This window comes from Stenella coeruleoalba (genome assembly GCF_951394435.1).
Source record: "Stenella coeruleoalba genome assembly, chromosome: 21".
Lineage (NCBI taxonomy): Eukaryota > Metazoa > Chordata > Mammalia > Artiodactyla > Delphinidae > Stenella > Stenella coeruleoalba.
This window is the reverse complement of record NC_137167.1, coordinates 22,854,061-22,879,852: the sequence shown is the minus strand read 5'-3', so window position 1 is coordinate 22,879,852 and position 25,792 is coordinate 22,854,061. Positions and strand designations below refer to the sequence as shown.

The 25,792-nt window shown below is 41.4% G+C and overlaps 1 protein-coding gene across 6 annotated transcripts in view; it reads left to right on the top strand.

Moving 5' to 3' along the window:
- Positions 1 to 25,792, top strand: part of SNX25 (sorting nexin 25) — a 116,949-nt gene that overhangs the window by 75,458 nt on the left and 15,699 nt on the right. For 2 of the 6 annotated variants that reach the window (XM_079909370.1, XM_079909367.1), the window contains 7 exons: positions 9,641 to 9,822; positions 12,749 to 12,880; positions 15,130 to 15,402; positions 18,342 to 18,506; positions 21,560 to 21,691; positions 23,013 to 23,129; positions 24,733 to 24,873. In XM_079909370.1, coding sequence (XP_079765496.1) covers positions 9,641 to 9,822; positions 12,749 to 12,880; positions 15,130 to 15,402; positions 18,342 to 18,506; positions 21,560 to 21,691; positions 23,013 to 23,129; positions 24,733 to 24,873 — 1,142 coding nt within the window. The remainder of the gene's footprint in view (positions 1 to 9,640; positions 9,823 to 12,748; positions 12,881 to 15,129; positions 15,403 to 18,341; positions 18,507 to 21,559; positions 21,692 to 23,012; positions 23,130 to 24,732; positions 24,874 to 25,792) is intronic. The other 4 variants (XM_079909368.1, XM_079909371.1, XR_013825547.1 and 1 more) reach the window with 3 other exon arrangements.

Sequence of the window (25,792 nt, the reverse complement as noted above, 5' to 3'; positions counted from 1 at the left end):
CTCTGAGTGGGCCCTGAAAGTTCGCATTCCTCACAGGTTCCCCAGAGATGCTGATGTTGCTTATCCAGTAACCACACCGTGAGGACCGCTGCAGTAGAGCCAGTGATCTGTTCGCGTTTGCATTTTAGTGCCCAACTCTAGCTTTTTATTTACAATTAGAACAGCCCAGGTAGTTGAGAAGTGGTCTAGTAAAATTAGCTAGCTGCTAGGGTCTCAATAATCGTGTTCCCCCAGAATCCTTTCGTTGAAATCCTAACATCCGAACTTGATGGTATTAGGAGGTGAGGCCTTTGGGAGGTGCTTAAGTCGTGACAGTGGAGCCCTCATGAATGGACTTGGTGACTTATAAAAGAGGCTGCAGAGAGATCCCCAGCCTCTCCCATCGTGTGAGGACACAGCAAGAAGGTGGCAGTCTGCCACCGACAAGAGGGCCTTCACCAGGACTCAACTGTGGTGGCACCCTAATCTTGGATTCCCAGTCTCCAGACTGTGAGAAATACATTTCTGTTGTTTATAGCCAGCCAGTCTGTGGCATTTGGTTATAGTTGCCCGAACTAAGATACTGGCCAAGTGTAGGAATTCTAGTAGTAATGGAACATGTGCTACATTTTCCCTGCAGTTGGATGTGAATGAGCCCAGTATTTCAGCTCCCTTTAAAGCTTTCCCCCACCCCACTGCTGTTCTGGATCCTGAAATGTTATCAAGAATAGTTAAAGTGGGGCTTCCCTGGTGGCGCAGTGGTTCAGAGTCCACCTGCCGATGCAGGGGACGCGGGTTCGTGCCCCGGTCCGGGAAGATCCCACATGCCGCAGAGCGGCTGGGCCCATGAGCCGTGGCCGCTGAGCCTGCGTGTCTGGAGCCTGGGCTCCTCAGCGGGAGAGGCCACAACAGTGAGAGGCCCGCGTACCGCAAATAAACAAAAAAGAATAGTTAAAGTGATAACTAATTAAGAACCTGCTGTACAGCACAGGGAACTCTACTCAATACTCTGTAATGGCCTATATGGGAAAAGAATCTAAAAAAAAAGGGTGGATATATATATACATATGACTGATTCACTTTGCTATATACCTGAAACTAACACACAACGTTGTAAATCAACTATACTCCAATAAAAATTAAAAAGCAAAACAAAACAAAACACATAAGCTGTTTCCCCGGTAGGAAATAAAGTATCGTCTATGGACAAACAGACCCTGCAAATTAACAAGACTTCTGACTAATGATACTGAAACATTAAATGAATTGTTAAAGAAAAAAAAGAATAAAGTGATTCCAGAGTAGTATTTATTCAGCTGACTGCAAGGAGGGACATAATGTTGATTTGAGTCTGGTAGAAACTGCCGTATATAAATACTGCACTCTTCGGGGTGACGTGCTCATAGTGTAGATTGGGAGGTGTTGGCAACATTGTGTGTATCTCGTTTAGAGTGTAAATAAAGAGTTTTGGAACTGAATGTGTCAAGCAGAAGTGTAGAAGAACTTCAGACTATACTGAGTATGTACATACACACAGTTACTTGTTCATAAGAACCATAATGATTTCCATTAGGAATTATTTTTTTAATAATATTTCTCATCTGATTTGGGATGTAAAGGTGTCCCTGCCTGAACGAAGGAGCTACTCTGTAGACTCTAGCAGACTTCTCAGAGTCCCTTCTAATGCTCTGTGATCTAACTTCCTAGCATTGCAGTAATTTGACACAGTTTCTAATTTATGAATGACCTAAACTTAGAAAGCACCCCAGGCCATTGCTGCAGGGCACTTGCCAGGGTTTCCCTCTGCCCAGCCCTGATGCTCTGAGTGCGGCAGCGGCCAGAGCCTGCGGTTCCTTCCCCAACATCCAACACAGCCCCATCCCTTACCTGCCTTGAGGGACCGAGGACTCAGGGCACTTCCATTACACTCTCTACAGAGAGTGTAGTTTTATATAGTTACATATAAAATTACACATATATAATTTTACATCCAACTCTGCTCCCACCTCTCTTCTCCCAGAAAACTTTAGTCATCTTCCATTCTAAGACCTGCATTTATACGAATAAAGTTCAGGTCCAGAGATGTTAAACAGGTACCTGGTTAGTCACATGCTGATCTGGAACTTGAACCCACGTCTCCTGGACTTTAGTCCTGGACTCTTCCCACCGCACTGCTCACTCACACAGGCAGATGCTACGCGAGTCATGCTCCAAACTTAGAAATCGTACGCGTCAGAACTGCGTTCTAAGTGTCTGTCTTCTGTCTGTTCAAGTCACAGTTCTAATGTGGGAGAAGGGTTCTCCCGGCAATTTGATGTGTGGATTTAACTGATAGGACGCTATTATTTAAAAAATCTACAAGCATGCTGGAGGGCCTTAAGCCAAAGGAAGTACTGGAAGTTTCAGCCCTTGAGATGTTTAAAGGAAGGAGATAAAAGGTGCGCTGTAGGCACCCTGACTCGGCCTTGCCTGGCCCGTGAGGCCCCTGTATTCTTCTCCACTATAACATGAGAGGCTCCACCATCAGCTCCTGCTATAGGATCTCTGCTTATTCCTCAAATATACTTTCTACTAAAGTGGACTGACACACTCCAGACTTTGAAATTTCAGGTGTTTGGTGTGGTAAGAGAATCCCACTTGTAAAACAGAGAACATTCCGGCCTCAAGTTGAAAAGGAAGGTAAATATTGTTTTAGTTCCTGGGCAGCTTTTGAGGTGATTTTCAGATAACTCTGAAGAAGTTTGTGACGATCAGTAACTACTGAGAATTGCCATCAGCTTCACAGTAAGAAGGAAGCACCATTTCTCCTTTGGAAACTGGACTAGTCCCTGAGTGAATCCATACCTGTTTCTTGAACCCTCTTCTCAAGGGGGTTTATTGAAACTTGTATTTCAATGTCCAAGAAAGATTCAAAGACTTGTCAGCCTGTCGGTGACGCTTTCTAGCGAGGAACCCCCTAATCCGTTCCCTTGATTGCGTGGGGGGGGTGTGAGGAGACCTGTGCATCGTGGGGGACGGAACCCAATGCTGGGGAGTCGGGGTAGTGTAGCCTTGCCTTCTGCACTCTCACAGGAGCTGTGCCTCTGTATTAATACTTCTCAGTGGGGTGGGAGGACAGGGGCATTTGACAAGGTCTGCAGACATTTTTGGCTGTCACACAGGGGGAAAGGGATGCTACTGGCATCTAGTGGTAGAGGCCAGGGATGCTGCTAAACATCCCATGATACACAGGACAGCCCCACAGCAAAGATTTATCCACCCAGAATGTCGCTGGTGCCCAGGCTGAGATATCCTGCCGTGTGTCATCCATGGAATTCCTCAATCAACCTGCCGAGGCTGTTGCAGTTAGGCTATGCCTTGGAATTTGATAGCGCACTGTAAGAAAAGAAATAATCTGTTGTTGACACTTTTGAGTACTTGAAAACTACAGCGGTGCCATTTGAACCCAGTTATACTTGTGCTACTTCTGGAGCCCTTGGTTTGCACTGTAGGTTACTTTACCCTCCTTTGCCACATTGGAAATAGTATCTAACAGTTATCCCCTGGTGTTTTTGTTTTACTGCAAGTCACTTTACTCACTTGAGGAAGAACTATGTCATGGGCAGAAGGCTTACAGCAAAAAGCAGTTCTGTGATGTTGTTCATGGGTCCACTGAAATATCCTTATAGGGTTCGCCTAAGGTCTAATCCAAATGTCTTTTTCCGCAAATGACCCCCTTTCCTTTTGCTCTGACCTCAGTAGAATCTAGACTCTATAGGAAGGAAAACAGTAGACATTTATAATTAATTGTTGTAGAAGATTATATCACTCGTGTGTTCTTCTCGGCACCCGTGCAAAGAGCCACTGTCACCCAGTGTGTCACCTGGCACTGTTTGTGGTCTCGGCCTTTTTTTTTAAGCTGGATTAAACATCGTGTGGTTAACCGGTTTTTAACAGTGTGCAGCATTGCCTAGGTCTCTGCAGAGAGACAGCTGCAGGAGTCTCGCTTGAGCTGGGCAGCGCATCTTCCACCCTCTTGCCTGCGCTTCTCTTGGCGTGAAGATTTCTTGGATGGACGGGTTCTCAGGTCACCAAGAAGCGTATTCATCTGCATCGCTGGATTTACTGGGACTTTTGCACGGCAGTCGCGTGCGCTGCTGGAGTGCCCTGTTAGTCATTTAGCCCTGAACATGGCATTGGTTTTCTGAGGCAAAAATAAACAGAATTGTCTAAGCAGCAAGTTGCCGTAGCATTTGTTAGCAACAAGCTTTGTCATCAGACAATGGCTTTGTCTTGCCCTTGACAAACAGAATGCATTCACGTGAGCAGGGGACATTCAGGCAGGACTCCAGAATGTTTTCTCAGCTCTGCAGCTGGGTTTTAGGGGAAGGTTTATTCTCTTTCTTCCTTCCCTTTGGAATTTGCCTCAGTTTTTGTCCTTTTAGAAAGATTTTTAAGCCTTCTCAGGAGAAGAATTTGGTTGTTGTTAAATGTGTGTCCGTTTCTTTCTCTATATCTTTCTTTTTATTAGTCTATTTTAACCCAAAATTAAAATTGCAGTCTAGGTTTATTCTATAAAAGGCAACTTTTGTCACCCAATTTTAAAGTAGCTTAAATGTTATGTACAAAATTTAGAGTTTAAGGATGTATGTTTAGAATGTTTAAAGTAAATATAACCAATGCAAAATAGTTCAAGGATATGTGCTTTAAATCTATTTAAAATAACTGTAAACTGCAGAATAGTGGATTATAACTGTAGGAGTTTAAGCTCCTTAGAATCTAAGTATAATGGAACTAACATGAGCTTTGGAGGTAGAAAAATAAATGAAAACTTTTCTGAAAAATTCACTAGTCCCAGCACGTATTTCTTTAGGTATACACACGAATAGTTTTAGTTTGCAATAGGCTAATTTGGGGAAAGACTGCATTTACTTTTGTCTTCCCACTAAGGGGGCTCTGAAATATGCTTTTTTCCTCTCGAGATGAGTGCTGAGTTAAGTTCTTTGGTCAGGGCCTCTCTATCAGCCAAGAATAGGATATGCTGAGAACCATCACTGAAGTCAAATGAAAATGTCTCCTCAGCTCATGTATGGAAAACATCCTGTAATACCTGACAGACCCTCTTGAGCGAGGCTGACTGTTGACTTGAAGTCTGCCTGTGACCGTTGGTGATAAATGTCAGAAAAAGCTGCTCTGAAAGACACAGTGTTTTGTGGTCCTTGCCTGAGTTTTTCCAGTTGTTCAGCCTGCCCAGGCGCTATTGTAAGCATCTGCACGATTGACTCTGTGACACGAGGGCAGTGACGACCACCCTAGAGAATTGGATGTCTCCCTAGGTGTGTAAAACTTCACTTAGACTCCGTGTCCAGGGGCACCGAGAAACACAACACCAACCCTCTTTTATTGTCGCCAGTTCCAGTCTAAGTCATGTGTGTTCTGACTCACCTCCAGAGCTGTGCTCTGACCTGCCCAGGAAGGTTTATACCCATCCAGAGGTCGCCTCGGCCCTGGACACCACCTGAAACAATCCCGCCGTGTTTCTGAAGTGAGCTTGCTTTTCCGCTTTCCACAGTGGCTTTCACACTTTGCCCACTTTCCTCAGGCCTCTGTCCCCTCCCCCTTTTTACGCACCTCCCTGAGCAGATAACCTCCCTCCCCACTTCCAGAAACCAGAACCCAGGAAGGGAACTGCTCCAGCTCCCCATTTGCTTGTGTCTGCATCCATCGCTGTGCCTTGCGTGTTACCACAGTGGAGGAGGTGGCCTTTCCCAAAGCCAGCCTCCTCAGGTGTCTACTGGGTACCCATCTGTCACCTTTTTTTCTTTTAACTGGTTCCTGCTCATCAACATTAAAACCAGCTCATTTCTTGCCCATTTAAAAAAAAAGAAAGAAAAGAAAAATGCCTTCCCTCAACCCAGCCCTTCCCTGCCTTCAGGTGTGTATGCAAAGCCAGTCAGTTGTCCACAAGGAAATGCTCAGCGCTCATCGTTTTTAAAAATTAATTTCGTGTGAGTCTTTTGCTTTTTATGTTATATAATGTCAGCTTAAGAAAACAAACCATTGTATATGTTTTTGAGGTTATTTTCTTTTTTTTAAAGAAATTTATTTATTTGTTTTTGGCTGTGTTGGGTCTTCGCTGCTGCGCATGGGCTTTCTCTAGTTGCGGCGAGCGGGGGCTACTCTTTGTTGCAGTGCACGGGCTTCTCATTGTGATGGCTTCTCTTGTTGTGGAGCACGGGCCCTAGGCATGTGGGCTTCAGTAGTTGTGGCACACGAGCTTCAGTAGTTGTGGCTCACGGGCTCTAGGGCACAGGCTCAGTAGTTGTGGCGCACGGGCTTAGTTGCTCCGCGGCATGTGGGATCTTCCCAGACCAGGGCTCGAACCCGTGTCCCCTGCTTTGGCAGGTGGATTCTTAACCATGGTGCTACCAGGGAAGCCCATTGTAAATGTTTTTAAATTAAATTTTTAAAAAGTCTCGCTAAGACCATGTAGCTCATGGTGGCAGAGCCTGAATTCTAGTCTTATTCCAGACTCTGCTGACAACTGTCTACTGCATTTGATGTGGAGGTCCACTAGTGATCTTGGCCACAGCAGATTTGATGGAGGGGAGGGCTAGACACTGTAACAGAGTAAGCTGAAGAATGGGAGGTGAGGAGACTCACCCTGGTTCTCTCCTTCACAGCCAGAGTTCTAGAAAGAGCACAATACCTGATCCACAGCAAGCACTCAGCAAAATGTTAGCTATGTTGTGTTGATCTCTCGGTAACATTTGACACAGATCATACATCCACTCAACACATTTTATGAGTCCCTCGTGTGTTGCCAGGCGCTCTCGTAGGTGCTGATGGTACAGCAGTGTGTGAACAGACAAAACGCTACCTTTATGAGGACATACAGGATAACTAAGTCGAATATGCAGTATGGCAGTTGTGCTGTAGGGCAGGGGTCCCCCAACCCCCTGTCAGGAGCCGGGCTGCCCAGCAAGAGGTGAGCACCGAGCCAGTGGGGAAGCTTCATCAGCTGCCCCCCATCGCTCGCATCACTGCCTGAACCATCACCCCCCCCACCCCCCGTCCACGGAAGAGCTGTCTTCCACGAAACCCGCCCCTGGAGCCAAAAAGGTTGGGGACCGCTGCGCTAGAGAAGGAAAGACGGGAGAAGACTGGTGTTTTAGGGTGGAGGTTGCAGGTAGAAAGAGAGTGGCCAGGGAGGTCTTCCCTGAACCCTGAACTAGGGACCTGAAGGGGGCGGGGAACTGAGCCAGGCAGATTCCTGGGGGATGAAGGGGCCAGGCTGAGAGGATGGATAGTAAAGCCTGGAGCAGGGAGCTACCCAGTGTGTCCAAGAAACTGGTCACCGTAGACCACGTAGTGTGTGACTCCATTCATACGAAGTGTCCAGGATGGGTAGTCCAGAGACAGCCCTATAACGTAGTGATTCACTATTTTTATAGATTATACCCCATATAAAGTTGTTATAAAATATTGGCTATATTTCTTGTGCTGTATGCTATATCCTTGTAACTTATTTATTTTATACCTGGTAGTTTGTACCTCTTAATCCCCTTCACCTGTGTTGGCCCTCCCCATATACTCCTTCCCTCTGGTAGCCACTGGTTTATTATCTGTATCTGTGAGTCTGTGTCTGTTTTGTTACATTCATTCGTTTGTTTTAGTTTTTTTAGATTCCACATATAAGTGAAAACATATAATATTTGTCTTTTTCTGTCTGACTTATTTCACTAAATATAATAGCCCCCAGGTCGATCCACATTGCAAATGGCAACATTTCATTCTTTTCATGGCTGAGTAATATTCCATAATATATATTGGGTGGGTCAAAAAGTGCCTTTGGTTTTTTAAGTAAAAATAAAAGACACATTTTTCATTTTCACCAAGAACTTTACTGAACAGTGTATTCATCCTTTTGTTCTACTACCTTCTGCCATTTTCCAGGCAACTTCATAATTCCACCTTCCCAAAACTTATCTTTTTGAGCAAAGAACTGTTCCAGGTGCCTTTTACAGTCTTCCAGGGAATTGAAATTTTTTCCATTAAGAGAAGTTTGTAAAGACTGAAATAAATGGAAATCTGAAGGTGCAATGTCTGGTGAATACAGCGGATGAATCAGAACTTCCCAGCCGAACTGTAACAGTTTTTGCCTGGTCATCAAAGAAACATGCAGTCTTGCATTATCCTGATGGAAGATTATGTGTTTTCTCTTGACTTATTCTGGACGCTTTTTGTCGAGTGCTACTTTCAGTTGGTCTAGTCAGGGGTAGTGCTTGTTGGAATTAATTGTTTGGTTTTCCGGAAGGAGCTCATGATAGAGGAACTCCACTCCAATCCCAACATATACACAACATCATCTTCTCTGGGTGAAGACCGGCCTTTAGTGTGGTTGGTGATGGTTCATTTCGCTTGCCCCACAATCTCTTCTGTTCCACATTATTGTACAGTATCCACTTTTCATCGCCTGTCACAATCTGTTTTAAAAACGGAACGTTTTCATTACGTTTCAGTAGAGAATCGCATGTGGAAATATGGTCAAGAAGGGTTTTTTTTGCTTAACTTACATGGAACCCAAGCATCAAAGCAATTAACATAAAACCAAGCTGGTGCGAATGATTTTCAATGCTTGGTTTGGATATTTTGAGTATGTTGGCTATCTCCCGCGTGGTATAATTGATTGTTCTCATTTTTTTTTTTTTTTTTTTTTTTTTGGTACGCGGGCCTCTCACTGCTGTGGCCTCTCCCGTTGCGGAGCACAGGCTCTGGACGCGCAGGCCCAGCGGCCACGGCTCACGGGCCTGCCACTCCGTGGCACGCGGGATCCTCCCGGACCGGGCACAAACCCGTGTCCCCCGCATCGGCAGGCGGACTCCCAACCACTGCGCCACCGGGAAGCCCTGTTCTCAATTATTGTTTCGATTTAATTGTATCAACTTCAGCTGGTCTACCTGCCCGTGGAGCATCTTCCAGCAAGAAATCTCCAGCATGAAACCTCGAAAACCACTTTTGACACGTTCGATCAGTCACAGCATCTTCTCCATATACTGCACAAATCGTTTTTTGCATTTCAGTTGTGTTTTTACCTTTCTTGAAATGATAAAGAATAATATGCCAAAAATGTTGCTTTTTTCTTCCATTTTCAATATTAAAATGGCTACATAAAAATTCACCAATCTTGATAAGTCGTTTTTTAAATGCACGCTGATGTGACAGCTGACGCATACAATCTAACGAAATTGTTTCAAATGAAGTTAAAGACAACTAAGTGCTACTAGAGCCATCTCATGGAAACAAACAAACCTTTTGGCCAACCCAACAGATATGTGTATCACATCTCTATCTAGTCATCTGTGGATGGTCACTTAGGTTGCTTCTGTATCTTGGCTATTGTAAGTAGTGCTGCTATGAACATTGGGGTGCATATATATTTTTGAATTAGTGTTTTCATTTTCTTTGGATACATACTCAGGAGTGGAATTGCTGGATCATATGGTGGTTCTATTTTTAATTTTTTGAGGAACCTTCATATTGTTTTCCATAGTGGCTGTCCTTTAGTACCCACTGCGGCTCAGAATGTACCACATCAGACATTAATTTGGCCCACAGCCGCTGTGTTCCCTCTTTTGTACCTTGTCCTCTGAATGTGTACTATCCATCTATCTCATTCAAGGTAAAGAGACTGCTGCCATGAAGGCTGATCTCCTGAGGGCCAGGAACATGAAAAGGTACATTAACCAACTGACTGTGGCAAAGAAGCAGTGTGAGAAGAGGATCAGAATCCTGGGAGGCCCTGCCTACGACCAGCAAGAGGATGGGCCCTTGGATGAGGGGGAAGGGCCTCAAAGCCAGAAGGTGGAACTTTGTAGTTTCTTGTTTTGCCATTTCATATTTGTTACGAACACGGCTTTAATCACATAGACAATCTTTTCACTTCTTGGTATTTAACCTAAGACATATATTCCAGAACATAGACTCACCTCTTGTTCTTGTAGGGCTCTCAGTCTATCTTTCCTTCTTGACTTCCATACTGTTTTTAGTTTGCTAAATTTTTTGGCCTGAATACAAATCAGGTAATTTCTTAAAGAGAGTAAATATTTTATTATAGTTAAGAAGCTGTGCTACAGAGTCAGAAAGCCTGGCTTTTAATCCCAGGTCTGCTGGGGATTGACTTTGGGCAAGTTAGTTAGCCTCTCTGTACTCTATTTATAAAGTAGGGTTAACTGTACATACCCTACAGGGCATGATAATCATTAAATTAAATAATGCACATAAAATGGTAAGTATGGTACTTGGTGTATAATGAGCACTTAATAAACATTTGTTATTACTGGCAGTAATTATTCAGGGGTATGTTTAGTGATGTTATAAATGTAAGAGGAACCCAGCTGTGGTCTCTCCTTTTGGAATAAAACATTAGTCCCAAGATCCTAATTCTCCACATTCTCATTAGTACGCCGTAGATAGTCTCGTGAGTGTATCGTAGGTATTCGGCAGCTAGAGAATCTTGGGCCTGGGTCCCTCTTGGTAACATGTTGGGAGTATTAAGAGCACATTTACTTACTCTTCTAGGCCTTGTGGTCCTTTTGAGTGCTTAGGGGGTATATTTCCTAGAGAAAAATTAACCTGCTGGTCAAGGGGTAATACACACAAAACATAAAACTAAGTTAATAGAGTATGCATCATGAAACCAGATCCAGTGGGTTTGGGAGATAGTGAAAAAGGAGTAAATAAAAATCCCTGAGGGGAATAAAGAACAATCTGCCTTCATAGGCTACCTTCCAGCCTGAAATACTTCATGGCCTTCGGCATATGTGACATCCACCAGGACAATTTTTTGTCTTCTGCCCAGAGATTATTGATTGTGGCATCAGCCCTCCCAGAATTTACCAGAAGTCTTAGGACAGAAGGAAACGTGCTGATCCAACAGAAGGAAATTAATGCAAGAGCACAGTGTTTGCTATATGGAAGCCCTTAGTAAATGTTAATTGGTATTACATTGTCTCTCTCTCTCTAGATACATATATTTTTTAATCATATATTTAGCAGTAGTGTCAACGTGGACCTACCCAGTCTTTTCTTTCCACTTCCACACAACAGGCTCAGAATTACTGAGATTAGTTCATCTTACATTAACACAATGAGATTGAGTTCATCTCACGTTAACACATTTGACCCAGAAGTGTGCAGTCTCCTTATCCTGGTGACACAGACCCACACCGTTAGTGTAGGTGTGAATCAGTGAAAGGCTTATGCAGGCTTCAAGAGAAAACAGAAAACAAATGGAGTAGAGAACTTGGTTAGTTCACCAGCTAAGATATGAGATATATCAGATGTTCAGTTAGACTTGAGTTATATTTGCTGTCATTTATTTGCATATATTTGCACTTTTAGAACTAAACATAAGAGTGTTCATAAGACACAATAAAAGAATCTAAAAGTGGCTAATTTAGAAGATGTTTTGGACTTGATTTTGCAAATATGTGGATTTGTATCTAACTTGAAATTCATTTCAATCTATGAAATTATACTGGGAAGACTTCCTTAGAATTGTTGAGAGTCTTTCCTGCTCAGCTCCTCCCCATGTTAAAAATGGATTGCTGTCTGAGTGATCTGTCATTCCCAGCCAGAGTCGACATGGGAGCCTTCAGACTTCTTTGGAGCCTGTACAGTTAGGATTTGTACCGAAAAATGCTTCGCTGGTAGGTGTACATAAAGTGAGGATACATGCTACGGTCTCCCAAAGTTAGTAAACTAAATCCTAAATATTAATGGTCTGTAGCAAGGGATCACTTTTGATTACTTAGTTATCAAAAGTTATTAGAAAAATGCCTGCCCCTTTCTGTCCACAGAACAGATTGAGGACTTACTGTCAGTGGCAGAAAGAGTTGAACATGCATTGATCATATGCACCTGATTTTAGAAAGATCTTAACTGGTAACATTTCTGAAATTTTTCCAATTGCCACAATATTAATTTTAAAAATCTTAAATGTAAGTTTTCTTTTCGTTGCAGTATACATAGACATCATTTTTATTACTAATTAATAACTAAGGATATAGGAGTTAAACTCCTTCTAAATTAATTTGAGGCATTTCTCCTAGTTGAGTCATGAATTATGATGAAGCTCATCTGCTGTCCATACTCAAGATTGATCTCACTGTGTCTTCAGATAGTGGTTTTTCTTTTCTGTAAGCATTCAAAATAGTAAACAAAGGAGTAATTGTGATACATCTCTACAATAGTTTTATGGGCCAATTAAAATGCATACAAAAGATTTTTTTAAACGAATGTGATATTATAAACAAAAAGACAAGGTATGAAATCATTTGTAGATTTCCTCAGCTATATGAAAATAGGATGGAAAGCAAAAATGCCAAATTATTAGGCTCCAGCTTCCTGGTCTTTTATATATTTCTCTTCACTTTTTCTATTATTGGCACGATTGCTTTTAGCAATACATCCCATAAGGCAGGGATTTTTGTCTGTTTCATTTCCTAGAACTGTGCCTGATACAGAGTAGATGCCAAATAAAGCTTTTGCTGAATGAATGAATGATTAATAGAAAATTGGTATTTATTGAATATGTGCATTTTGAATATTCAGTAAACTTTTTAAATTTAAAATTTAGGAAGGTGAGAGAAGTACTCTATTACATTGACTATGAACTTAGAAAATGAGACATGTTTTCCTGAATGTAGAAAGTAATCCATTGGAAGTTAAAGCAAACTGATATTTAAAATTTGATTTTTAAAAACTTTCTCTTAAATTTCCTTCATAGATTCTTCAATTCGAAGATATCTTGGCCAATGCTTCCTACCGAGAGCACTTTCGAACGTACATGGAAAGGATGGACAAGAGAGCTCTGATTAGCTTTTGGGAGTCTGTGGAATATTTAAAGAACGCTCACAAGGTAGGATATATAGGCCCAAAGGAATATTAATCACTAGCTGATGAAAACTTGTATGTTAGGCAGTATGTCTGTTTCTTAATCAAGCTGTAAGATAAGATACATTAAAAGAATACTTTAAACCAAATATATCATCGGCATTATGTTCTAGCCCATAATGGTAAATAGAATTAGATTTCATTTTTACAAAAAGTGCTTTTGAATGTGTAGTCAAGGAAAAAAGATTTACAAATATTCCCAATTATTGAATTTAGTTTCAGGTAGTTATTTTTTAACCCATTATAAAAAAGGCATATACTTATTACCCACATGGCTGTTACAATAAATTTGGTCTTATCACCTATACTTCAATCTCATAACCTTGTTATTTTTAATATCATAATGTACACATTTTACACAACTGTCCTCCTTTAATTTAAAATATGATTGTGTTAAGCAATAAATAGACAAAAAATAATTTTTGGTCACAGATGCCTATTACAGCACAAAGCCCAACAATAAGCATTGTGTTTTGCACTTGGCAAGTTCTCGACATATATTTAAGAGTTAAATTGAAGAGTGTGAAATATATGTGTGTGTGTGTGTGTGTATATATATATATATATATATATGTCTAAAAACATAACAATATGTACAACATATATAATACATGCATTTTTAGAGGCTTATTTATTTTTAACATTTTTATTAGAGTGTAATTGCTTTACAACGGTGTGTTAGTTTCTGCTTTAAAACAAAGTGAATCAGGTATACATGTATATATATATCCCCATATCTCCTCCCTCTTGCGTCTCCCTCCCACCCTCCCTATCCCACCCCTCTAGGTGGTCACAAAGCACCGAGCTGATCTCCCTGTGCTATGTGGCTGCTTCCCACTAGCTAGCTATTTTACATTTGGTAGTGTATGTATGTCCATGCCACTCTTGAGAGGCTTATTAAAGTAAGCATAAACAGCACTGTGTACATTAAATTACTCATTTGCACTTCATATGAATGTTGCTAGGGCTGAATACCAACTTAAAATACATCATAAATTACAGACTACTTTGGTTAAGAAACTAAATCCAGTCTCATAGTATTTTTAAATCTTCTTAGGAATGTCTTTCATTGTTCATTTATAAGCCACAAATTACCTCATTTTACTCAATATTATATTTGCCAACTTTATTACATATTTTATTACCAGACTTGACTACAAGCTTGACTTTTGGCTGCTCTCAGAGGAATATTGAAAAGAGCAATCTAAAAAATTGTCCTAAACTACTGAAAACAAGTTGAAAAATGTCAATGCAATAAGAGGATATAGCTTCCTCAAATAGCTGTATTTTGACCTAGCAACACTGATTTGGATGTAAAACTTCCGGATTGTTTGTTGTATTCATAATATCCGTTAAGTCGTTTGTCTTCATTTTTTGCTACCGTCGAAGACTTTTCATAACATTTCTAGAGTTAATAAGTTGTCCATAGTGGCAATGTAAAGGTTATGTTAATGAGATGTTTGCACTTCCGAATTAGGCTTAGTACACTTAGGCGGAGACCTTAAGACCAAGCTGTGTAATACAAGCTTGATTACAATGTAGTAAGTCATCATTCTGAAGAATATTTCTCTTGCTTTCTTTAATTATACAATTATTATTTTTGTGGTACGCGGGCCTCTCACTGTTGTGGCCTCTCCCGTTGCGGAGCACAGGCTCCGGACGCGCAGGCTCAGCGGCCATGGCTCACAGGCCCAGCCGCTCCGCAGCATGTGGGATCTTCCCGGACCAGGGCACGAACCCGCGTCCCCTGCATCGGCAGGCGGACTCTCAACCACTGCGCCACCAGGGAAGCCCTAATTATACAATTATTATATTGACTTTCTTCTGGAGTGAGAAGTTGGCATTTCTAATTATTTTTACTGGATGAAAAAGTCATACTGAATTTAGCTGATCGATTGTATTCCTGTGGAACTGAGATTTATGAGAAGGAATCCACTGCAAGAAGAGAACTGTTCTCATTCTTATTTTTTTCCTTCCAGCATTAAAAAGAAATTACATTTGTTAACTGTTCAACGTCAAGTGTTCCTTTTAAGGAACCAGTTGTTTTTTCAGGGTCTGACACTCACCCCTTGGCCCTGAATGTGCCCACAAAAGCCTTTGCACACTCATCCTACCTTCTACATGTCTCCCTTCCACCTTTAAAATGCAGATAATTCAGAAGAAAATAGTTTTTCTCAGAGATGGTATTACTTTCTTCATCTTCTGTCTTTTCAGAACGAAATTCCACAATTAGTTGGTGAAATTTACCAGAATTTCTTCGTGGAGAGCAAAGAAATATCTGTGGAAAAATCACTTTACAAAGAAATCCAGCAGTGTCTTGTAGGAAATAAAGGAATCGAAGTGTTCTGCAAAATCCAGGGAGACGTTTATGAGACGCTGAAGGATAGGTATTACCCTTCATTTATTGTCAGTGATCTGTATGAGAAATTGATGATAAAAGAGGAAGAAAAGCATGTCTCCCAGTTGATTTCCAGCAAGGATGAAATGGTGAGTCATGTTTAACTTTCTGCTCCCTTTTGAGTGGATAAGCTTTGAATATGATTATGTGGGTGCAGACTTTGTGAGCCAGATTTGGTGTGCACCTTTATCTTTTGGCATACAGCACTTTTTTTTTTAAACATCTTTATTGGAGTATAATTGCTTTACAATGTTGTGTTAGTTTCTGCTGTACAACAAAGTGAATCAGCTATACATATACATATATCCCCATATCCCCTCCGTCTTGCGTCTCCCTCCCACCCGTCTAGGTGGTCACAAAGCACCGAGCTGTGCTATGCGGCTGCTTCCCACTAGCTGTCTGTTTTACGTTTGGTAGTGTATACATGTCCTTGCCATTCTCTCACTTTGTCGCAGCGTACCCTTTCCCCTCCCCGTGTCCTCAAGTCCATTCTCTGCATCTTAGCATACAGCACTTTAAGTGGAACTTTAAGTTGAATTTCCTTGTTGCTTCTCGTCCTCACTTCTGTCTTTGTCCTTCTGACCAGCTGGGTACCACCAGCCGCTGCTGAGTCAGAGACCGCCCCCTGCTCTGTCTGCCTGAGACACAGCTGGGTTTGACTCCTGAAAAGTGAGGGCAGAAAATCTGTGGGGTGGGACATTTGTGACCAAGTAAGAGAATCATTAGCACAACAGTCCCGCTGGAGAACAGACAAAAAGGACGGGGAAGAAATGAGGAGAGGTAGAGGATGCAGGAGGAGTCTGCAGGAAATATTTTGGAGTTTAAAAAAAATCAGATGAAATTAAGATGTTTTGAAAGAAACCTTGTCCAGCCATACCTGAAGTCTGATTTTCTTATAGTGTCCTGGGTCATTTTGGATAGCCCCAGTTGCCGTCTCCCTTTACTACTAATGACCTATATGAGTTTGAAGGTTTTGAAGGTACAAAGGAAAAGTGTTTTAGAATCACCTTATATAGAAAGATTGTAATTTATCTTGGATTCTTTCTTTCTGTCCAGTTCACTGTATCTCAAGCCCTGAGGAATCAGGTACTTGTTCATGATGGTATTAGAAGCAGATGTCTCTGAACTGTTGGTAAATTCATTCATTCAGACTTTTGAAAAAAAGTTTTGTTACTTGGTTCTTTACATTTTCAGTGTATAAAACCACTGAACTAATTGGTCCAAAACTCGTTACTCCTTGCATTTTATTTTTAGGATAGCCCAGCTAAAACAAACCAATCTCTCTACCTCAGAAATTAAAATGGTTAATATTCAAATGTTGTGAAAAGTTTGTCCAAATCAATACCCAACAGATAAACTGAATAAGGACTTGAACTGACAGTTAATATGAAAGGTAATAAATAGTAAACAAACGTGAAAAAATGTGCATCTTCACCCAGCATTCAGAGCAGGGTGGTGTGTATCACTGATCTTTTGAAAGCTCCTACTCTTTGTTGCAGTAGTCCCACTTCTAGAAATTTATCCTATGAAAAGAACTAAAATGTAGGAAAAAAGAAGTTTATGCACAGTGGAGTTTATTTTAGGTTTTGGGAAGGCAAAAAAGCAGAATCAACCCATAGCAATAGGGGTATGCCTCAGTATATTATCAATTCATAGAATACTATGCAGCCATAGCAGTTATAACTTGGAAGACTACAATACCCTCAAATATACAGCCTTGTATATTATGCGAAAAAGGCAGAATACCCTCTTGAATGTATACAAGGAGTAGGACGATGTCATAATATATATACTCATGGACAAGGATTAGAAAGAATATACAAAAATGCTTGGTGTTCTGGGATTATTAGTACTTTATTTTTCTTTGAAAAATTTCTTTTACTGTTTGTTACAATTAATAAAAATCAGACGAAAAAAATCTGGAAGGAAGTTAAGGAGTAAATGAACCAGAAGACAGTTCTCAGCAGTTCTTTCCATGCTGTTGCTGCTCATGAATCTAATGACTAATATGCTATTTGCTGGTAATCTGTTCAGGTTTTTCCAAACTCTGTGGTCCTTTATGAATCTTAAGTCACTTTCAATGCTAACCATTTTACTTGTAAAATAATCTACCTGTTGATTAGTAAAAATAAGGACTGAGCAAAGTGTATACTGAAAATACTTTCACTAGTGGGAATTTGGGAATTCTATTTTAATGTATTCGTAGGTTCTGAAGATTAAGACACGCACATCTTTTTTTAATTTATTTATTTTTATTTATTTATTATTTTTGGCTGTGTTGGGTCTTCATTGCTGTGCACGGGCTTTCTCTAGTTGCGGCAAGTGGGGGCTACTCTTCGTTGCGGTGCGGTGGCTTCTCTTGTTGCGGAGCACAGGCCCTAGAGCACGGGGGCATCAGTAGATGCAGTGCATGGGCTCAGTAGTTGTGGCTCGTGGGCTCTAGAGCGCAGGCTCAGTAGTGCACGGGCTTATTTGCTCCGGGGCATGTGGGATCTTCCCGGACCAGGGCTCGAATCCGTGTCCCTTGCATTGACAGGCAGATTCTCAACCACTGGGCCACCAGGGAAGCCCGGAAATTCTATTTTAAAGGGACACGCGTGAATTTTTCATAATATTCTTAGGAGCCCAAAAGGAAGCCAGGTCTTAGTGTTTTTTTGTCAAAATTTAGGCACAGAACATTTGGGTTGAGCTGGGAAGATAACTCAGTTGCCTTCCTTGTTCTGTGCAGGTTCCCTTGGGTATACCAATTGGGAAATAGTGGTGTGGCCTTTCGCTAGGCTATTAAATGTTTCTTTTTTTTCACTGCAATTCCAAATACCAGTTACTTTGATTCTAAATACTGGTCCTTTGCTTTTTCACTTAGCTGAGAAAAAACAGTCTACTTCTAGGCTTTCTACCATGGATTCGTAGTGGAATCCAGTGCTTTGGAGCAGTGTATTGTAATGATCTAGAACCTATACTATAGGTAATACTTAGGGAATATTCCACCACTATAAGATATGGTGGTTCATGTGACGTTTTCCCCCAGGACCCGGGAGGTGAGGCTGGTGAGGAATCTGTGGATGACGGCACCAGTCGGATTAATGAACAAACCAGTTTTGCTGTAAACAAACTACGAGAACTAAATGAGAAACTTGACTATAAGAGGCAAGCTCTAAATTCTATTCAAAATGCACCAAAACCTGACAAGAAGGTAACTCTTCTGCTTTCAAGGTTGTCTTTAAAAGTTTCCATTTTTCTAATTTGATAAATAGTAGTTTTCAGTTTATGTTGAGAAGTGTTTCTTTAAAAAGAATTTCAACTCTAAGATCCATTGGCTTTTTTTTGTTTTTTGTTTTTGTTTTTGCTTCTAGTATAGAATTAGCAAAGCATTTGTCTTTTATCTATTATGATTTGGGGTTCTTTCCCATCCTCAGCTGTAACTCTGTGTCTTTTGTCCGACTTGCCTACAGTGCCTTTGGGGAAGGGGCTGAGCTTCCCCTTGTGCCACAGTTGTTTCTGGAAGTGAGTTAACTCTGCAAGGACAGTCTTAATTTTTTTTCTTTTGAACACTGCAAGTACAACTTAGAGCACCTCACAGAATTATGCAAGAAATACATTGTTTCGCTAGAAACCAACAGAATTTGAAAGTTTAAAAAATGTAAACAGCATCTCACTGTGGTATTCCTCACACCCAAGGGGTGGTGTGGCTTTCTGCTTTGTGTTCATGCCTCTTTGGTGGAAAAAGGAGGCTTCCCTAATGTAGGGAGGAATGGCTGGCACTCCTTGCTTCCCCAAAGTGATCTCCTCTGGCCCTTTTCGAATGTGCGTTCAGAAGCCTGAGCGATGAGTAAGTGCAGGAGGCTGTGCTGGTCACCATGAAGAATCAGTGAAACAGAGTCTAACACCTGCCCTTGGGGAGCAAATGTGCTGACTGTGGAACTGAACATTACAGCCCTTACTGATGATAAAATGCAGGATGTGCTTCCTGCAGGCTTTCTGAGGAGGGTCCTTGTGGGCTGCATGTTTAGGAGAGTTGAACATGCAGCCATGAGGCAAAGTTGAGGCAAAGCTGCTGTCCTCAAACTACAGAGTTGCATAACCTTATGGGTTTTCTCATTAAAAGAGATCCAAGGAGACGGTGAGCACAGAATTTTTTAAAAATTATTTATTTTTTAAAATTGTAGCCAAGTATACATAACATAAAATTTACCTTGTGTACAGTTCACTGGCATTAAGTATGTTCACATTGTTATATAACCAGCACCATCCATCTCCCGAATTCCTTTTCATCTTGCAAAACTGAAACTCTATACCCAGTAAACAGTAATTCCCCATCCCTTACCCCCAGTCCCTGGCAACCACCATTCTCCCTTTGCCTCTTATGAATTTAACTACTCTAAGTACCTCCTGTGAGTAGAATCATTCAGTGTTTGTCCTTTTGTGACTGGTTTGTTTCCCTTAGCATAACGTACTCAAGATTCATCCATATGGTAGCATGTGTCAGAATTTCATTCCTTTTTAAGGCTAATATTCAATTGCATGTATATACAACATTTTGTTTATTCATTTATCCATTGATGGACACTTGGTTTGCTTCCACATTTTGGCTATGGTAAGAAATGCTGCCTTGAACATGGATGTACAAATATCTCAAGACCCTGCTTTCACTTCTTTGGGGTATTGCTGGGTCATATGGTAGTTCTGTTTTAATTGTTTAGGAATCTCTGTATTGTTTTCCATAGTGACTGCACCGTTTTACCTTCTCACCAGCAGCACATAAGGGTTCCAGTTTCTCAGTATCCTTACTGGCACTTGTTACTTTCTGGGGGTTTTTTTGTTTTTTTTTTTTTGTGGTATGCGGGCCTCTCACTGTTGCGGCCTCTCCCGTTGCGGAGCACAGGCTCTGGACGCGCAGGCTGAGCCTGCGTGCTCCACAGCATGTGGGATCTTCCCGGACCATGGCATGAACCCGTGTCCCCTGCATCGGCAGGCGGACTCTCAACCACTGTGCCACCAGGGAAGCCCACTTTCTGTTTTTTGATAGCATGTTCTAATGGGTGTGAGGTGGTATCTCATTGTGGTTTTGATTTGCATTTCCCTAATGATTAGTAATGTTGAGCATCTTTTTATGTGCTTTTTGGCTATTTGTTTTCTCTGGAGAAATGTCTATTCAAGTACGTTGCCCATTTTTGAATCAGGTTGTTTTTTGTTGTTGAGTTTTAGGAATTCTCTATATATTCTGGATATCAGCCCCCTATCAAATAAGTGATTTGCAAATATTTTCTCCCATTCTGTGAGCTGCCTTTTTACTGTGTTGATAGTGTTCTTTGCACAAAAGTTTTAAAAATTTATGCAGTCCATTTGGCCTGTATTTTCTCTTGTTGCCTGTACCTTTGGTGTCATAGCCAAGAACTGATTGCCAATCCCGTGTCATGAAACTCCTCCATATTTTCTTCTGAGAATTTAATAGTTTTAGCCTTACGAGTAGGTCTTTGATCTATTTTGAGTTAACCTTTGTATATGGTATTATGTAAGGGCCCAACTCCATTGTTTTGCATGTGGTGATGATCCAGTTTTCTCAACACCATTTGTGGAAAAGACTGTCCTTTCCCACTTATGGTCTTGGCACCCTTGTTGAAAATCATTTGACCATATATGCAAAGGTTTATTTCTTGGCTGTCTATTGTATTCCATTGGTATATGTCTGTCTTTATGCCAATGGCATACTGTTTTGATTAGTGTAGCTTTGCAGTAAATTTTGAAATCAGGAAGTGTAAGTCCTTCAACTTTGTGGTTCTTCTTCAAGATTGTTTTGGCTATTCAGTTTCCCTTGAGATTCCACATGAATTTTAGGATGGATTTTTCTATTTGTGCAAAAACATCATTGGAATTTTGATAGAGATTGTGTTGAAACTGTGGATTGCTTAGGGTAGCATTGAGTCTTAGCAATATTTAGTCTTCCAGTCCATGAACATGGGATGTCTTTCCATTTACTTATGTCTCCTTTAATTTCTTTCATCAGTGTTCTGTAGTTTTCATCATAGAAGTCTTTCACCTCCTTGCTTAAGTTCATTCCTAAGTATTTTATTATTTTTATGCTATTGTAAATGGAATTGTTTTCTTAATTTCCTTTTTGAATTGTTCATTGCTGGTGTATAGAAACACAGCTGATTTTTGTGTGTTGATTTTGTATCCTGCTACTTTGCTGAATTGCATAGCATTTTAGATGGTTTCATGACTCCCAGGATGTTTTTCCTGTGGCAGATTGTTTCTAAGTTGAAGGAGGAAATAATTCTAATAGAGAAAGAACGCACAGAACTTCAGCTGCACATGGCAAGAACAGATTGGTGGTGTGAGAACCTCGGTATGTGGAAAGCCTCCATCACCAGTGGAGAGGTAGGTTTGTCTGCTTTTCTTCCCAGTTTATTAGGTATTTATTTCCAAAGTTTAAGTTTGACTTTATCAGACAAGATTTTGTTCCAAATAATTAAGGTTGGGAATAGAAAACTTATATTCATTCTTCTAGACTGCATTGGTCTTGCCTTCCTCACCCCGTATTTTCACTCTGGTTCATGACTGGGAGCTGTTACTGGGTTGCCTGGTGTAGATCTGATCTCCCTCCACTTCAGACAGAAAGTTGTCCTTGTTCATTGGAATCATAAGCAACTTTCAGATAGGAACAATTAATGTCCTTGAATTACCAATTTACTTTTCCACTGAGGGTTGAAATAAAATGGAAAGCACTGCTTGAAATTTGGAGATGAAGAATTTTAAATGTGTTTCTGATTGATCCGTCCTGCTGACTTCAGTGGCTCAAATGTCAATAGCTCTCAGATCTTTAATAATGAATATGTTTTCCCTTGAAGTAGAAAATATTTTGCTATTCTCTGAGGGATATGGGACAACAGTTTTCAGAATACACTGTATCCCTTTTCTTTTGTCTGTAAAAATAATTTCATTTAAAGGAAAGATATTTGTATGCATTTACATTGTTAGTGTTGACAACTCCTTCCTTCCCACCTGCCCGACTGTCGAAACCTGGAGATGAAGGTCAGGTCCAGAGTACCTAGAGATGATGTTACTAAGTGAAGTAAGTCAGACAGAGAAAGACAAATATCATAATGATGTCAGTCATATGTAGAATCTAATTTTAAAAAATGATATAAATTAACTTATTTACAAAAGAAACAGACTCACAGATTTCTAAAAGAAACTTATGGTTACCGAAGGGGAAACATGGCGATGGGGCAGAGATAAAATAGGAGTTTGGGATGAACACACACACACTACTATATGTAAGATACATAACCAACAAAGACCTACTGTATAGCACAGGGAACTCTACTCAATATTCTGTGATAATCTATATGGGAAAACAGTCTGAAAAAGAATGAATATAGTATATGTATAGCTTTGCTGTACATCTGAAACTAACACAACATTGTAAATCAACTCTCCTCCAATAAAATTAATTTTAAAAAAAAGAGAAAGTCCGGTCCACCGTATAGCACACAAATGACAAGATCCTGAGTAAGTCATTGTGACTGTTTGGCCCCATCATTGCCTCAAATGGTTGGTCAAATACTCAGCTCCTGAGATTTGCAAGGGCCCACCTGCCCAACTTATGTGTCCATCCCTGCTTTTCCCGTCAACTCAGTGGCCTGACGCTCTTGCCGGGGGAAGGGCTTAGAATTCACAGTCTTAAATTCCCTTCTAGTTTAGGCAGCAACACCACGCATGTTCTCCAGGAGCCAGCCTGACAGCACACGTGTTGCGTGAGAGCTTACCAAGTGCCCTTAGTGTGTCTTTGGTGCTTGTTGAGCCTCCCTTTCAGGTGAGCTGCAGGGCCAGATACCTTTCTTGAGGGGAGGGGAGGGCAGTGGGGAGGGAAGGTTGCACAGAGCCTGGAATACCGTGTACAAACGCTTGGTCACCGCAGATGGAGTTGCCTCTGGGATGGACATCTAGGAAGGGGGGAGCTCAGGGGATGTGATGTCAAAAGGTAACAGGAGGCCCTTGGAGGGCAGAGAACACACATTCTGTCACCTTCTCACCTTTGCGTAGAGCTGCCTCTGACGTTTCACAGTTTATTATAACTATCTTCCAAAGGCAAATACTGAGGGAGGGAGGAGAGGAGGAAAAACCCTCACGAGGCCCTTTGCCCTGGTGATCAGCTATCGCTCAGGGGCTTGCCGCAACCTTGGTTCCCGAAAAGATAACGGAAATGGACCCAGAGGGGTCACCTGACTGCCGAGAGTTCACGAAGCAGCCCCGTGTGCGAACCTGTGGAGGATGTGTTTGCCTCGTGCCAGCCTCCCTGGAGCTCTGAGAGGGCTGAGCCGCCGTGAGCTGTGTGCTCGCCTCCACCCCCCGTCCTCACAGGGGCACGGTGATCCTACCTGGTGGGGCTCAGCCGGTGCTAGGCAAGTTCGCTGTCTCCTTCTCTTGCCTTTCTGTTGATTCTTCGTCTCTAATTTCGGTTCATGACACTAATTCAAGCTTAGATTCAATGTATTTCCTTTTTGTTTCTTCTCTCATCCATTTACATGAAGAGCAATGGTGGCTATTCTGAATTATGACAGGGTGTGTGTGTAAGTGTTTAAGAATTACCTTAAGTTGGGAGGTAGGGGAAATTAGGTCTCCCAATGTGAAATTTCTCGAAAATGGAAATCACAGCTTGTGGAATCCTGTATTAAACTGGGGAAACCCTCATCCTTCTCTGAGAGAGGTTTTGGTCTCTCACACCTGTTCGCTTCCTGTTAATTTGCTTTTTCAAGGAAACCCAGTTAGGATGTTAAGTCTGCTATGTTAGTTTTCTTTTGCTGCACAACAAATTACCACACATTTCATGGCTCAAAACATCACCCATTTATTAGCTCACAGTTGTGTAGGTTGAAAGCCCAGCGCTGTCTGACTGTGTTCTCTGCATCGTAAGGCTGAAATCAGGTTGTTGGCCAGACTGAGTTCTTGTCTGGAGAATCTGGGGACAATCCACTTCCAGGTCCATTCAGGTCATTGGCAGGATTCAGTTCCTGGTGGTTGTGGGACTGAGGACTCTGTTCTTTTGCCGTCAGCACGATGTTGCTCTCAGTTCCTGGCAGCACTCCCAGACCCTTTCCGCATGGCCCTCTCCATCTTTACAGTGGCACATGTCAGACTTTTCTCGTGCTTCCTCTGATTCCTCTTCTGCTACTCGCCAGAGAAATCCCTCTGCTTTGAAAGGGCCCACATGGTTAGGATTAGGCCCTAGTTTAAGGTTGCTTGTCCATGTGACATGCCCTAACTGCCAGAATAGAACCCATCATTTTCAAGTCCTGGGGACTGTGTGGGGCATACACGCCAGGGAGAGGGAGATCCTGGGGGACACTTAAACGTCTTGCCTACCGTATCGCTCACTGTGCTTTTCGTTGCTGTTGTGTTCGTCTGTTTTTTCCAAGGTTACAGAAGAGAATGGTGAACAAATGCCCTGTTACTTTGTCATGGTAAGCTTACAAGAAGTTGGAGGAGTTGAAACTAAGAACTGGACAGTCCCCAGAAGGCTCAGTGAGTTTCAGAATTTACACCGGAAACTTAGTGAGGTATGAATTCTTGTGAACACAGATTTAGAATAACTGAAGAAGAGATTTAAGAGCTCATTTCAATTTTTACACACAAAGAAACGGATTCATCTTTCTCCTTTGCTGTTGATACTGGCAAAGTGGCATTTTCAGCTTGACGTTTAGAAATTTACTTGAAGATCAACCATCTAGTCTAGTCTAAATCCTTCAGGATAGATAATTGTCTGACCTCCGTTGTATCCCCCAGAACCCCAGAGCTGGAGGAGAGCTGGGGAGCATCGATGGCCATTGGTTTCAGAGCTGCCAGTTGTGACCCACTGCGGGTAGTGAGATCAGTTCTGGGTTCCAGCAATAGAAAGAGGATAGAATATATTGCATTTCATCACATAAAGGAATTGAATCAGTAGAGTGCGATGGTTGAGAGCACAGACTCTGCAGTGTAGCTCCACCGTATAGCACACAAATGACAAGTTTGGATCCAGTTTTGATCCTCGCTTTACTATTTACCAGCTCTGTGACCTGGACCTGTCACTCTATCTCTTTATACCTCTTTTAATTAATATCTGTATTCTGATATTAATAATGCCTTCCTTACCTATCTCACAGAGCTGTTGTAAGAATGAAGGGAATAAGCGTGTACAGAGCATTTAGAAGAACGTGCTGCACATAGTAAACATTATTTGTTTTTATTAGTAGTAGTTACAGTAGTAGTAGTAATGAGCACTGTTTCATGGTACTTTTGCTTCGGTTTTATGGGTGTGTATATTATAAGTATGGGTGTGTATATTGCATATATGGATGTGTATATGTCTGGGTGTGTGTATTGTATGTCTGGGTGTGTATAAGTATGGGTGTGTATATTGCATAGATGGGTGTGTATACTGCGTGTATGGGTATGTGTATTGCATGTATGGATGTGTATACTTTTGGGTGTGTGTAC